Source organism: Coturnix japonica, chromosome 6 (genome assembly GCF_001577835.2).
Source record: "Coturnix japonica isolate 7356 chromosome 6, Coturnix japonica 2.1, whole genome shotgun sequence".
NCBI classification, from domain to species: Eukaryota; Metazoa; Chordata; class Aves; order Galliformes; family Phasianidae; genus Coturnix; species Coturnix japonica.
This window is the reverse complement of record NC_029521.1, coordinates 20,273,889-20,288,539: the sequence shown is the minus strand read 5'-3', so window position 1 is coordinate 20,288,539 and position 14,651 is coordinate 20,273,889. Positions and strand designations below refer to the sequence as shown.

Here is a 14,651-nt window from a genome sequence, read left to right as displayed (position 1 = left end):
ATAAACAACTGCTGTTACTGTGTCAGACACCGTGTCAGCAGGGATGGGGAGAAGCAACAGATTCTCAGTCTGCCTGCGGTAACACGTGGCAACACACAGGCAAGAGGAGCCGGGTCTGTTCCTCAGGTCTGCAGGCACACTCAGCACACTCGGATGTTAAACACTGGTTCACACCAAGCTCCAGGTCAGCAGACAGAGTTTCAGCCTCCTGCCCAGGAGAAGAAACCCCAGCCCCACTATCCCCACCATGAACCATTCAGATGAGGAAACGCTCCCTCCTCTCACTACCCAGTTCCATCCCCGCTCAGGGAAGCTCTGTACCACCCCACAAACACCTCCCCCACCTCCAGTTCCTCCCCCAAATCTCTGCTGTGCAGCACAGCCCTCCCTCCATGTAGCTGTATGATGGCATGTAGCCCCTTATGCCCTCCATCCCATCACAACCCCATTCCCACCGCACCAAACCTTTCTATTACATCTCCTCCCAAATTCAGCTCCCAACCCCCAGCCCCGTTACCTTCCCACCCTCTGCAGCCCCAGCAGCTCCCTCTGACCCCACGCAACGCCCACAACTCCCCCTAAATCCCCTGAAACCCTACCCGTGGCCCTCAGCTCTGATGCTCTTCGCCCACAGCCCCTCCATGCCCAATACCCCCCCACAGCTGCACACACGGCTCCCTCACAGCTCCGCGCTTTGCTCCTCAACCCCCCCTGTTCCCTCAGCTCCTCCGCAGGCCCCACGAGCCCCACGCGAGGCCCCACGTTTCCCCCCATCCCCACACGACCCTTCCAAACAGCACCCCAACATCTCCAACCGCACACACCGCCCCAGGCCGCCTCACCAGTACTTGAGGATGGCGGTGACCTGCAGCGGGTTGGGCTGCTCGGGGTACAGGCGGCGGCACTCGCCGTAGATTCCGTGCAGGCCCGGCGGGAAGAGGGACGGGAAGGAGCCGGAGCCCGAGCCGGAGCCCGCCCCTCCCGCGGGGTTGGCCCCGGCAGGCCGCGCGCCCTCCATGGCCGGGGCAGCTCCCGCCCGCTCCGCTCCTCTCGCTCCTGTCCCGGTCCGGCCCGGCCCAAGCGGCGCTGCGGGAGGAAGGGGGCGGGCCCGGTTGCCCGGGTAACCGTGATTGACAGCTCGGCTCAGCCAATGGCAGCGCGAGGCGCGGGAGGAGGCCGCCCCAATGAGCCCCGCTACGCGCCGTGCCGGGACAGCGCCCCCTGGCGGCGGAGGAGTGACAGCGCCTCAACGGGGGCAGAGGCCGCGGGGGAACCGTGCGGGATGCGGGCGGTGCGGGGCTGTGTCGGTGCAGCCGACAAACGTGGAGCGGAGCGGGCAGCCCCGCAGCCCAGCCCTGATAGTAACGGGTGGAGCGCGGACACTCCGAGCTCCCGCCCCGCACGCCGCGCTCATGGCAGGCGGACACCGCGCCATGACGTCACGCCGCTTCCGGCCGCGCTGTGTTTCCGCACTACATTTCCCGGCATGCCCCGCTCCCCGCCAGGACTGCATTCCCCAGCGCGCCCCGCGGCCGCAGGAATACATCGCCCGGCTGGCTCCGCGCCGCCCCTTTGCGCATGTGCCGCGGCCGGCTGGGCTATTGCTCCGTGACGGGTGGCTGCGGCGGGTCCTGCCATGGAGTCCTACGACGTGATAGCGAACCAGCCCGTCGTCATAGACAACGTGAGTGTGCGCGGCCGTGAGTCCCCGTGCCGGGCAGGGTGGGGGATTACCCGCCGGCCGCGATCCCTTTGTCATCGGTGCTGGCCGCGCCCCGCCCGCCCCCCCTCCCTGCTGGGCCGCCGCCTCGGGCCCGAGCCCGGCGCCGAGCGGGGCGGGGCCAGCGCGGCTGTGCGGCCCGCGATTGGCTGAGCCGGCCGCCCGTCACCCCTGGAGGGTCGCTGCCCCTCACCGATGGGGAGCGGCCCCTGCCGCCGCCGGGCTGTGTGCGGGCCCTGAGGGGCGGCGCGCCCCCATTGGCCGCGGGGGCTGTCAGTCAACGGGACGCCCCGCCGCCACCTGCCGGAGCGGGGCCCCTCCCGGCAACGCCCTCGCGGGGATCGGCCGCGCCCATTGGCCGGCACGGCTGTCAGTCACGGCTGTCCGTCAGCACGGGCCGCGGCCCGGCTGTGCGCCCCGCGTTGTGCCCGGCGGACAATGGGGCCGGATCCCGGCACGGTCCGGTGCCGCTGGCGGTGACCTCGTGGGCTCACAGGCCTCGTGGGCTCACAGGCCTCGGGCCGAGCCGGCAGCGCTGCCGGAGGAGCCGCTCCCAGGGCGGGTTGCGTCAGGCCTGGTGTGACAGCAGGGTGTGGCCGTGCTGATGGCCGCCACTGCTCACGGGCTGCCTCGGCAGGGGGCAGGACTGCGGCACTGAGCTGCATGCGAGCAGTTATGTGCGGTGAGCCTGGGGCTCTTCTAAGCAGCCCCGTCCTCGAGGCCTCAGTGACAGAAGTGGGAGGAGGGAAGGGGTGGAACATCCCCAGGAGCCTCCTCCACAACTGCCAGCCACAAGCTGCTGCTCCTCCCTTCTGGCCCCGCTGCTGCTGATTCACGTTGTGCTGTGTAAAGGGCTGTTTGTGCTTCCTCCATCACCGTCCTTTCTGTGGAATCCTGTGGTCATTATCACTCCCTGCTCTGCACACGTGGGGCCCCATATGACACACTGCAACCTGGGGCCTCCAGTACAGGATGTGGAGCTGTTGAAGCAGAGGAGGGCTCCAAAGATGCTCAGAGGGATGGAGCATCTCTATTATAAAGAAGAGCTCCAGGACGACCTAGTTTTGGCCTTCCAGTACTTAAGGGGAGCTTATAAGCAGGAGGGAGACCAACTTTTTTTGTGGTCTGATAGTGACAGGACAAGGGGGAATGACTGAACTAAAAGAGAGGAGGTTTGGGTTAGATGTCAGGAGGAAAGGCTTTACTCAGAGGGAGGTGAGGCACTGGCTGCCCAAAAAAGCTGTGGTTGCCCCATCCCTGGAGGTGTTCAAGTCTAGGTTGGATGGGCCCAGGGGCCCTGATCTGGTGGGTGACAACCCTGTCTATGTCAGAGAGTTTGGAATGGGCTGATACTTATCATCCCTTCCAACCTAAGCCATTGTATGATTCCCTTACACTTGTTTTGAGCTGTATGATTCATAGATCTTTTCAGGTCAAGTTGGTTATTCCTCTGACCTATGATAGGGTCACATAGCAGCACTCCATGTCTCTGTTCCGTCTGACTCCCTTACTTAGCACAGCGACTACTCCCCTCCTTGCTTCAGGCCTGAAGAAGGGCTTGTGCTGCCAGAGACTGTTTCTTTTTTAATGTTAACAGCTGGTCTTACAAAAGCTAATTCTGCTTGCCTCCCTGATAAATGAGTTCCTGCCTGTATAAGCTGCAGAATGAGACGGTTGTGAGATCTGCCCTTAACGCTTGCAGGCCAAGCCTTGTGGTGACATTGCATTTTTGTACTTGGGAGTTCAGGCAGGATAGCAATTGGAGCTGCTCAGAAAGGTGCTGCTGCTTCTGCTGCCTCAGCAGGGCTGGATGCTGGGGAGCTGCCAGCGGCTTCTCGAGTCTGAGTGCCCTCCTGTCTTGTACATGTGTGTGTAAAGGGGGGTGGGCCAGGGGAGCTGAGGTGGTAAACAAGCCAGGGCCCTGAAGTCCCAGCCTGCTGTGACAGAAAATGCTGTTGGGTCTTTGTAGTGCAGAGATAGCAGACATCTGTGCTTGGTTTGCTTGCAGGCACTGGGAAGCACAACAGTGCTCAGATCCCCTCCCATCACTTTTCAGAGCAACCTTCATCTCCAACTCCAGCAAAGAGTTTTCAGCTCCATTTCTTTGAACTTCAGTACTTCAATCTTAAAATGCATAAGTTGCTGGGAAGCTCACCAGGATGTGCAGGGTAATTTTTGGCCTGTCATGGGGAAGTTTTGATCACTGCATTAAAACAGGAGCATCATTGTTCTCCAGAGGCCATTTCCCAGCGGCAGACTGTGCTATTAAGCATTAGCTAGAATAAAATGTTCAATGAACACTGTATTCTGGTAGTGCCTATCTTACTGCATTTGATTCATTATCATTATTATTTTTATTTTTATTTTTATTTTTTAACTGTGAGACTTGACAAAGGATGATATTATTTTCCAGGCACGATGTTGTTTATAAGCTGTGAGAAAGAAAGTCCAAATACTGTTTGTTTTGTCTTATTCCCTGTTTTGCTTTGACTGGTCGGAAGGGAGGATGTGCCTGGGGGGCTCATTTCTTACCATGGCACGGGGCTCTTTGTTCCACCTGCACCTGTTAGTGCAGATGCTGGGAGCTGTGGCTGGTGCCAACATGGGGTTCCAGCACTGCATTCCTCTTACATCTCTCATAACCAGCCATGTCCACTTTCCAGTGTTCCTGGTACCACTTTTTGTAGATCCATCTCTGCAGACCTGCTTCTGGCCGTCTTAAGGCAGGAGTGCTTGCACCATGGTGGCAGGGTATGTCTGCTCTGCAAAGCTGGGCACCTCACCTGAACCAGCTGACAAAAGGAGCTTGGGAATAAGGCCTTGGACTGTCCCATGTTCCTTTCTGCTGAGCCTGTGCTGGCTGCTGACCCCTCTCATCACAGAGCAGATGGCTGGGGCTTTCAGCATCCCCTGCAACCAGAGCTTAGCTGCACAGTCCCGTGCATGTGAGTGATATTGACCCACACAGAAGGGATGGGAATGGGGAAGCTGTTGAGGAGCTGCATTGCTGTTCATTTTAAAATGTATTGAGAATGTCCTCACAAACAGAGCAGTCGTGCTGCAGAGCCCTTGAGAGTGAATGAGCACTTTTTCTGTCTCTGGTTTCAGTGCAAATACACGTGTATATTGCTCCCAGTACACATTTCTTTCAAGAAAAATTGGATAGAAGAGCTTGATCCTGTGATACTCTGGGATTAGCAGTGAAATGACTTATCGAAGGAGATCCCATGGAAATCTCCTTACCAAAACTTGCGTGTTCCTTGTTGGTTCCCTCGTTGCTTCAGGATTGTTGTGCATGGATGGGATATGGAGTGGGTGAGGCTCAGCCTGGCCCTAGGCTGGCACCCCCACCCCACCTTGGAGAATTTATTCTCTAAGCTCCAAGAATTCTCCATTCTCCAAGTAAAGAGGAGAGGATCTGGCAGTGCTGATGCTACTCTGTTAAATGAAGATTTCTGAATGGATGATGAACTCATGTGTTTGTTTCTCCTACAGGGTTCGGGTGTGATTAAAGCAGGTTTTGCTGGCGATCAAATACCGAAATACTGCTTTCCAAACTAGTAAGTACTCTGCTGGTCTTGAGCAGTTCTCAATTCATTTAGCAATACTTAGATATGTAGAGGGGAATAGTCCAATTTTGTAGCAGGAGAAACAAGTTATACTACTTCATCCTGCTGTACATTAGGGAGAAAAGGTCTCCTCTGTTAAACACATGGAGATTTTTCTGGGGAAAAAGATGATTTATCTCTTTGTCGTCCCCCATCCAAAGCTGTAGGATCCTGTAGTCTTGAGACAGGAAGTCAAAAAAGACCACGTTGGATCTTGAGGTGTGAATCCCTCTTTTTGGCATGTAGAGCAAACCTGAGCCTGTCTGCACTTGGTAATGCCTTCAGACTCTGTTACTGCTGTTAGAAAGTGCTGGTTGGAGCTGAGAAGAAAAACAAAAGAAATAAAATGTCGGGTGTATCTCAGTTGTCTCTCTAGAAGCATTTATACTCTTATCTTTGTTCCAGTGTGGGCAGACCAAAGCATGTTCGTGTTATGGCTGGTGCTTTAGAAGGGGACATTTTCATTGGTCCAAAGGCAGAGGTAAGAAAACCTGTGTTACTTCACCTCTTCGTGCATCTTGCTGTGCTGCTGTTAGAGGGGCCGTGGCAGTTGCACTTTTAGCATGTTAACAGCTGTGGTTCCTTGATATCAGTGTCTGTAAGAAGAGCAGAATAGACCGTCATTTCTTGGTAGTGTGTCCAAGCTGAAGTGGGAAGCTTCACAAAGATCTTGAGCCAGCCTGATGATCACAGATCTCTCAGTCTCAATCCATTTTCCCAAGTCCTTTTGTACTTAGCCTCTTTTCTAGGCTACTTTGTGGTCTGTATGGTTACATCTCCACTTTCTTGACTGGAAACTTTAGAAATGGACCCTCGTTGGTTGCCTTTTATCTCTCCGGTGTGGGCAAGAAACGTGCTGTCCACAGTGCTTCTTTTGTCAGCATGGTCTCATATTTCCAGTGAGCCCACAGAACTGCATTCCCTGCTATCACCCTGCTGTCTCATCATGACAGAGCTGGCAGAACAAAGATAACGTTTGGTTGGTGTCTGCGTGGCTCAAAACACTTTAGTATGGAAAGTGCTCTGCAAGCGTCATGTGTTCCTCTGTAAAAAAAGGCCTAATTGAGTCTCGTTAATACTTCTCTGGAAAAATGCTTGGGGTTATTGTTCAGTCTTTGCAGTGTATGTTAGAGACGTTACATTTTAGTGGGACTGAAAGTAATTGAATCTGTCAGATTAATTTGCGTTCATAATGTTCAGAAATGAAACTGTTAGTTTCTGACAGGTATACTGTATTGTTTCTGTTTGCTCAGGAGCACAGAGGTCTCCTCTCGATCCGATACCCAATGGAACATGGCATAGTGAAGGACTGGAATGACATGGAGCGCATTTGGCAGTACGTGTATTCAAAAGATCAGCTTCAGACGTTCTCAGAGGAGGTGAGATACCTCACTGTGTAGAGGCACCAGTGTGTTTCCTTTCTGTATAACACCAGGAGCCTTTGAACTCCAGGAAGCAACTTGGGACCCTTCCTTTGTTCTTCTTTCTAAACTCACCTGTTGCTCAACTAAGTTCTTTTCACCCCTCAGTAGATACTACACAAAAAATATCCAAGCAGAATTTCTCCTCTCATCTCATGTTCTGGCCTGACTCAAATCTGACTTGCTGAAAGTCAGATTGTTATTCGTTTTCTCTCCTATGATAGTGCTCTGCACCAAGTGCAGCTTTGTTGTTCTGCCTGTGCATCAGGTGTATCCACTCAGCAGTGACATAATCTGAAGTAAGGAAGGAGAAAAACACAGTCTTGGTCTGGAGGGAGTTGAACAAAAAATTTATTAAATGACTGAAAGCAATAGGTTGTGTCATTGGTGGAGTATTTCTGCCTGTATATAATGACTATATGCTTTCACCCTTTCTTAGGGTGTCTGTGTTATGGGAAAACTGTCTTCCTTTTGGTACAAGGAGTAATCTTGATCATCCTTTGCAGCAAAGGGTCACTCACAGGGTGGACTTCTCTATGGCTAGACCAGCACCCTATTGGTTCTCCAACCTAATAGAGATTATGCATGGTGCAGTATAGCTCACTAGCTGAAATTAGTCCCTTCTATGTGTCCTATTGTACTAGTGATTCCTAAAGTGGAAAAATAAGCAGGCATTTTTGAGAGCGTACATCCAGCTGCATCCTGGTTATTACAGCTTGGCTCTTTTCCTTTACCAGCATCCCGTGCTGTTGACAGAAGCACCCTTAAACCCACGCAAGAACAGAGAACGTGCTGCTGAAGTGTTTTTTGAGACCTTCAATGTTCCAGCACTATTCATCTCCATGCAAGCTGTTCTCAGTCTGTAAGTACTTCTCATCTTTGATGTGCACTTGTGAAATGTTTCTTGAAATCTTTTTATTTCCCCTTCCTGCAAACAAAGAAGAAAACCAAACTGAGAAAGACCACACTGATATCTGTCTTGTGTCCCTCTGCTAGGTATGCTACTGGGAGGACTACAGGAGTGGTGCTGGACTCTGGGGATGGCGTTACCCATGCGGTCCCCATCTATGAAGGCTTTGCCATGCCTCACTCCATCATGCGGATCGACATTGCAGGCCGCGATGTCTCACGCTTCCTGCGTCTCTATCTCCGGAAGGAAGGCTACGACTTCCACACCACCTCAGAGTTTGAGATCGTCAAGACCATCAAAGAGGTAACATAGTGTCTGTTTCTGTGCTTATACACAAAGAGATTTCTGCCCGGTGGAAGTCATCACTCCCTGAAGTGTAATGGGAAGTGCCAGCCTACCTAGTTCTGAAACTCATTCTTTTATCTACCAAAGGGAGACTGGAGCCTATAAGATAATTAAGGGACTGGAGCATCCCTCGTATGAGGAGAGATGGAGGGGGCTTGGACTGTTTAGCCTGGAGAATAGACGTTCAGGGAGGATTTCATCATTGTATATTAATATCTGAAGGGAGAGGGCAAAGAAAACAGAGCTAGTCTCATTTCAGTGATGTCTGGTTGAAGGACAGGAGGCACAAACTGACACGCAGGAGGCTCCATCTGAATGTAAAGGAAAACTTTTTTTTTATATGTGAGCAATTTATCAGGTCTGATATCCTTCACTAGTATTTGCCTAATCTTCAAGTGAAAACTTTAGAAAATCCATGGTAGTTTGGGATCACAAGTGGATTGCTGCCGTTCTTTCTCTCTCCATGGAAATAATTCACTCACAGCATTCACATTTATAAAGGCTTTCCTTTTTAATGGCATTTACAGTGTTCAGTGGCCTTGCAGAGATGCAGTAGTTACCTTGGCTTTTCTTGTGTTCCAAGAGAAGAGGGCAAATGAGGGACAATGAACAGTAGCTCAGCTGGTGATTACTCACCATAGCTTTGTGGCATTGCAGTTCTCATGCAGACAGGTTGTGATCTGATTTCAGCAAGGCTTTGTGTGGCTTAGGGCTATCAATGCATTTGTGCCTTCAACACTAAGATCAGAACTGCTGATGCCTGTCAGTTGTTGCCATGCTGTTGGCCTCCATCACAAGCTTTAACTGCTGCAGATAACTCTGGGCTGTGCCAGCAGCCAAGGCTTGAGAACATCAGTGAGCTGTTCTTGAGCCTGTGACCTAATGGGAAAAAAAATGTAATGGAAATAGTTTGCTTGTTCTGCATGGCTGTAGCTCAGTGTGGCTGTGCAGATGGATCAGAGCTCTTCTGCATGTTGCCTGGATTCTTTGAAGGTGACCAAACAGTGGAACAAGTTGCTCTGAGTAGAGGATATAGATTTATCTCCCTGTGTAATTGCTCCTAATGTGGCAGGATGTTGTTTTGGGTGACCTGTTCTAACTGATCCTGCTTCAGCAGGGAGGTCTCTTCCAATCTCAACTGTTCTTGTTAGTTATTGTTTCTTCTGGAAAGTAACAAGGGACTTTGTTCATAGTCTTAATCTATTACTACAGTACCTAAACCTACCTTTGTACATGGTTAATGCCATTAAAGGCGTTTCAGATGCCTGCTTTGCTTTGCACTATGAAAGGTTGGAAGTTCACAAGATAGTTATCCCACCAGTGCAGAGGGAGATTACTTCTTAAGCAAAGTGAGAGACAAAAACAAAAGCTAGAAAAGTAGTGTCTAGCTGTAGTATGAAGAGCAGATGAGGTACTTTCCTTGTTGTGAACCCAAAAGGTCTTTTCCTCAACACAAAATAGTGCTGAAATTGGTGCCTCCAAGGATACACTTGGATTTTGTTAACAAAGGAATATGCTTTTTGTAAAGAGAAAAGTATTTGTCAGGGGTTTTTGGTTTTACCCTTCTCATCTCTCTCTGGCTCTCTTCAGCGTGCCTGCTATCTGTCCATAAACCCTCAGAAGGACGAGACTCTGGAGACTGAGAAGGCTCAGTACTACCTGCCAGATGGAAGCACTATTGAGGTTTGTAAAAGATGGGAGACTTAGTGCAATGTGGGGTGAGAGAGGATAATTTTAAAGACCAAAATGTATCCCAGGTTGAGCTGGGGCACTAGAATTTTTAGGGAAAGAGAATATTATTAGAAATCTTACTGGAATTCTTTAGTAAGGATAAAGCGTGACCATGGAGTCTGAGAACTGTTTGAGTGCAGATTCTGATCTAGTAAATATTTGTGGATCAGGTATAGAGTGTGGGTTGGTATCTGTAAATTATGCTGTGGTTTTGTATGTGCCTTTTTTCCTGCCCAGATGAGCAGAAACTACTGGTTTGAATAGTTTGACTTGGGAATATTCTTTAAGACATTGAGCCTTCTGTGGAATGGCTGAAGGAGAGGAAATACAAGTCTTACCTCCAGTACCAGAGATGGAGCCGTTTCTTCATCTCTTTCATCTCCAGAATAGAAATGGCAACTTTGCCAATAGCTTTAGGTCAATATGGTGATCATTTGGGAGCTAATGATGTAGCATGAATGTCCATGAAGCTTTCTTCCTCTGAAGTTTTACCTCATAGAAAAAGACTCAACCTTGAGGGTGTAGACAGTGAACTGTGGCACACTGCTGTCGTCTCCCCTCTGTGCTAACTGCTCTCCTTGCAGATTGGCTCTGCACGCTTTCGTGCCCCGGAGCTCCTATTCCGGCCAGACCTGATAGGGGAAGAATGTGAAGGACTCCACGAGGTGCTCGTTTTTGCCATTCAAAAATCAGATATGGATCTGAGGCGAACACTTTTCTCCAACATTGTGCTGTCTGGAGGCTCCACGCTTTTCAAAGGTTCCTGTCTCTTGTTTTTCAGTGGGCTGTCACTTACATCTTTTTCTCGTCTTGTGTGAAACAGGGGAGATAAACACCCAGCTTGTCCCATGATATGACCGCTGTGGGAGCTCTGTTCTCAGGGTAGTTACTGTGAGAAGCAGGAGACTGATCCCTGCTCTGTAATTTGTTGAGTCCCAGTCATAACAGCATGTATCTGGTCCCTATGGACATAGATAACCTCTGCCAGAGCCCATCAGCCCCTAACCACAGGCAGACATCTCCAGATAGGCCCTAGTTTACCTGTTCAAACCCTGCTCTACTGTTCAGGTCCATGTTGTTAGTAGGTGGAACTTGGGATTTTGCTGAAGGGTTCAAACTGCTTCTTTTTTTTTGTCTTGTGCAGGTTTTGGTGATAGGCTCTTGAGTGAAGTGAAGAAACTAGCTCCAAAGGATGTCAAAATAAGGGTAGGAGCATTCTCTTGGGGGTTTATCACATCCTGTGTGTTGTTCTGTGACCTTTGCCCTCTTAAAGAAAGAAAAAGCCACACTAAAAGTGCAGCTGCCACGTGGTTCAAACCAGTAACAGCCTTATTGTGATGAACACTTGTTTGGTTTCATCATGGAGCAGGTAGCTCCTCTAACAGCATGATTTCTGTCAAGGATCTGGTCAACAGTAGTTATTTTGCAGGGAACCTGCTGGGTGTATTTTTGGTGGGAGGGATCATACTTGTGTTAGCTGTAAGGAAATCAGGGCAGCATGCTGGGAGAAGCAGACTGTACTTTGAGGCTGTCCTGACTGACTCTTTTCTTCTCCTAGATATCAGCTCCTCAGGAGAGATTGTATTCTACATGGATTGGGTAAGTACTGCATGGTGGTGGGTCTTCCTGTGGGATGAGGGCTGGAGAATTGCAGCCTGTTGGTGTTTGCACTGTTGTTCCTGCTATTATGGTGTGTCAGGAGGGCATTACTCCTCAACCACGTGCTATCCAGCCTGGTTACTGAGCCTCCATTCATGCTGCCAGCCCCTTAGCTCTTTGCATCCTTAAGACTCCTGCAAGACTGTTAATTTTCTTTGTCTTAACCAGTCCTAACATCCACATTAACAAGCTCATTGGTAGCACATTCCATAGGGCAGAGGCAGTAGGTACATTTCCCCTCTTGTGTACATCTTTGTTGCTCATCAGGAGAACTAAACTCAGCTCCAGAATCCTAGGAAGTGAGATCAGATCTTATGCGAAGAGAGCTTGCTGGTTTACAGCAGTGTCAGCACGTTGTTTGTGAGAGGGTGGCACGTGAAAGGCTCTGTAATACCAGCACATTTGAAGCTAACAGGAGTGGAGGTGACTGTCCAGAAAGCATTTCTTCTGTGGGCAACTAGGAGACTTGGCACCTTTCTTAAACGTCGAAAAGCAGCGTAGCAGAAACAGCTCTTCCCTGCAGAGATGTAGTGACAGTGTTCCCAACATTCTCCTTTAATCTCTAATGTCTGTCTCTCCCCAGTGGCTCTATTCTGGCCTCGCTGGATACTTTTAAGAAAATGTGGGTTTCAAAAAAGGAATATGAAGAAGATGGAGCTCGTGCCATCCACCGAAAAACCTTCTAGCCCTGGGACCTATCCTCAGTCTCCTCTGAAGACTCACTTCAGTTCTAAACTCGCTTTTCTGAGTCCGAGTGTCTGAGAGCTGCCTGTATGTGTGTGTGTGCGCCAGCATGCCCCGATGTCACTGAGCAAAGACAACAGCAGCAGGAGGGTTGTATTAGTACTAACTACTTCTTTTTTATTTTTGTTGAGGTTTTGGTTTTTTTTTAATGGAAAGGATAAAATACCAGTCTGCTTTTCTTCAGAACGGCCCATACATTTTTCATTTCAGTTCCTTAGTTTCTGTGTTATCATCACATTTGCCACTGTAAAACAAGCAAGGAAAAACAAAGGGAACAGCTTAGACTCTGCCTAGCAAGTCAGAAAGGAGCCAACCACTGCAAACTGCTCACGTAGGCTTTAGTCAGCCTGACTGCAATGCCTGGATTGTCTGGAAATACATCGCTGGAGCCCCATAGCTACTTTCTTCTTCATCAGTGTCTCTGCCATCAGTAGGTTTTTGAAGTTGTTTTTAATGTCTTTTTTTATTGTTATTATTAAGAGAAAGCACATTCTTAACAGTTAAGCCCATTTGCCCCCACTATGTTTGGTGTATGCGTGTGAGTGAGTGTATAACTTCTCAGACTGATGCGTGGGTCTGTGCCACAGCTGGAGAAGTTGGTGATAGGACTTAGTTTGTATTGCATGGAATAGAACAAAGCAATCTCTAATCAGCTTTCATTATGCTAGACGGTTATTCTCTTGTTCCTTCTTTTAAATACCTTTTCTCCTCTGGAAGCAACTGCCCCAGAGTGGGAGTGAAGGCGCTTGAGTGTTCTCCGTCGACCTGCCAAGATTTACAGCTTTCATGTTCTTTCTCTGCAGGAGTTGGGGCTGTTTCCCTCCTCCTCTGCCATGTCAGGGCAAAGGGAGCATGTATTTTCAGCCAGGCATAACTCTTGTGTACTTTATCCATTTGGGGGGGCAAAATAATAGTTGGAAAGGTGCATTGTAATGTAAGAATTGTTTTATTTATTGAAATCTCCAATGATATCTCTCAAATACTGACCACAGCACCTGGGAATTGTTCTTTGGGTCTTCTTTGAACACCTGTTATCCAGCTGTCCATTGTTTTATGTTAACACTGTTTACAGCACATATGCTTAGCATAATAACCAGTCAGCCCTGCTACACCACTCAGTAACCTTTTTTTAGGAAGTTTTGCTGTTCTCTATGAATACACTACATGTATATGAGGACAATAAGTTGTATTAGTACATGCACACTGACGTGAGCAGCGGGGTTGTGAGCAGCAGGCTGTTGCAGTGGCTGTGTTCTGTTGTCCTGTTGAGCTGCTTATGCCTTTCTGCTCATCCACTGGCTGCTCTTTTATAGCTGCTGCTTCTGCAGAGATTGGGAGGCCTCCAGAGCAGCTGGTGTTGGGTTGCGGCACTGTTACTTGTGAGCGTTCTTATACATTACTTGGTGCTCATTTGCATCACCACTGATTTTCTGCAGTACCTGGCATTAGCAGTGGGCTGGAGTTGTTTGGTGGCAGTTCCTCAGTGTTCCCCTCCTTTCTCTTCATTTCCACACAACACCCTGGGGTCACTCTCCAGATCCGAGACAGAACAAGAGCTGAAGGGCAGCGGCAGCCCTGCTGCAGAGGCCTGGCAGAAGCTGGTGCACTGCCCCAGCAGACATGAATGTAAGCAAGTAGTGTGCTGCTCCAGCAGGAAGCATGTTCTCAGGGCTCACTGCTGGGCTCAGAGAAATTGGAGGTAGGCAGATTTGGTGGCCTGTTCCCAGCTGAGGCCACGCTGCTCACTCTCCTGTCAGAACAGATTGTATTTTGAAGTAAGAACAAGTCAGGTAGAGAAGAGCCGTCAATGCTCAGCCTCGTTCTAACAGAAGATCTTTGCAGTCTTGCTGATTAGCTGCAGCATGCAGAGAGGAAGAAACAAACCCCTCTCTGTTCACCTACCACATGCCCCAGGCAGTGCCTGTGATCTCTTCCCCCTCCCCAGCTCTGCTGGCCTTGCAGAAGCAGCAGTGCTCCATTCTGTAAACTGCAGTGACCGGACAGAAAGGTGCCGTCTCCAATCTAGCATTCATTTGATCTGCCTGACTGTTCCCTCGCACTCTGTCCAAACCATGTTGCCTGGTGGTGCCCAGCATACTTAAATAAAGTCATTCATATACAAACTTCAAGCCTCTTGGCCTCACCTTCCCCCATTTGTATTTTTAAGGAGATAACGGTGTGTTCTTCTCTTGCCTGTACAGAACTTGCTGGCTAATCTCTGCGTGAAAACACAACTGTGGTCCAAAGCTGCCTTTCTGATCAGTCTGTTGTGCTGAGGTAGGACATGCCTGGCCTGTAACCGGTCTCCCTGGTAGAGTCCAAAGCTGCTTTTCTTAATGACCATTATTCTCAAAGCTTTAGTTTGTTACTGAAGACAAGTACAGGACAGCTGAAGGATAGAGAAACTGTAAGGGGATAGTACAAGCAGTGATGCTGCTGGCATGGGCAGGTGCTTGCTGAGAACCCATTGTAAGCTTTGCTCCCAGGACAGACCTGAGGGAATGGTTATGTGG

The 14,651-nt window shown here is 49.7% G+C and overlaps 2 protein-coding genes across 4 annotated transcripts in view; one reads left to right on the top strand and one right to left on the bottom strand.

Annotated features, from left to right (window-relative positions):
* The window catches only part of SUFU (SUFU negative regulator of hedgehog signaling), a 75,283-nt gene extending 74,159 nt beyond the window's left edge, over positions 1-1,124 (bottom strand). The window contains exon 1 of one of the 3 annotated variants that reach the window (XM_032445329.1): positions 843-1,124. In XM_032445329.1, coding sequence (XP_032301220.1) covers positions 843-1,018 — 176 coding nt within the window. In that variant the 5' untranslated portion in view covers positions 1,019-1,124. The remainder of the gene's footprint in view (positions 1-842) is intronic. The other 2 variants (XM_015866980.2, XM_015866981.2) reach the window with 2 other exon arrangements.
* Positions 1,125-1,545: 421 nt separating this feature from the next.
* ACTR1A (actin related protein 1A) lies at positions 1,546-14,267 on the top strand. The gene is made up of 11 exons (XM_015866982.1): positions 1,546-1,684; positions 5,216-5,280; positions 5,734-5,809; positions 6,582-6,707; positions 7,487-7,611; positions 7,746-7,962; positions 9,595-9,687; positions 10,320-10,494; positions 10,880-10,941; positions 11,294-11,334; positions 11,978-14,267. Exons 1-11 carry the CDS (start codon positions 1,637-1,639, stop codon positions 12,078-12,080), a joined length of 1,131 nt encoding a protein of 376 aa, XP_015722468.1. The 5' UTR covers positions 1,546-1,636; the 3' UTR covers positions 12,081-14,267.
* Positions 14,268-14,651: the final 384 nt, after the last annotated feature.

What these genes read in the sequence shown, in the direction of transcription:
- ACTR1A (XM_015866982.1), top strand. Translation starts at nt 1,637, where the DNA reads ATGGAGTCCTACGACGTGATAGCGAACCAGCCCGTCGTCATAGACAAC. An exon ending in TCATTGGTCCAAAGGCAGAG is followed by an intron (nt 5,810 to 6,581) that starts GTAAGAAAACCT and finishes CTGTTTGCTCAG; the next exon opens with GAGCACAGAGGTCTCCTCTC. An exon ending in CAGATGGAAGCACTATTGAG is followed by an intron (nt 9,688 to 10,319) that starts GTTTGTAAAAGA and finishes CTCTCCTTGCAG; the next exon opens with ATTGGCTCTGCACGCTTTCG.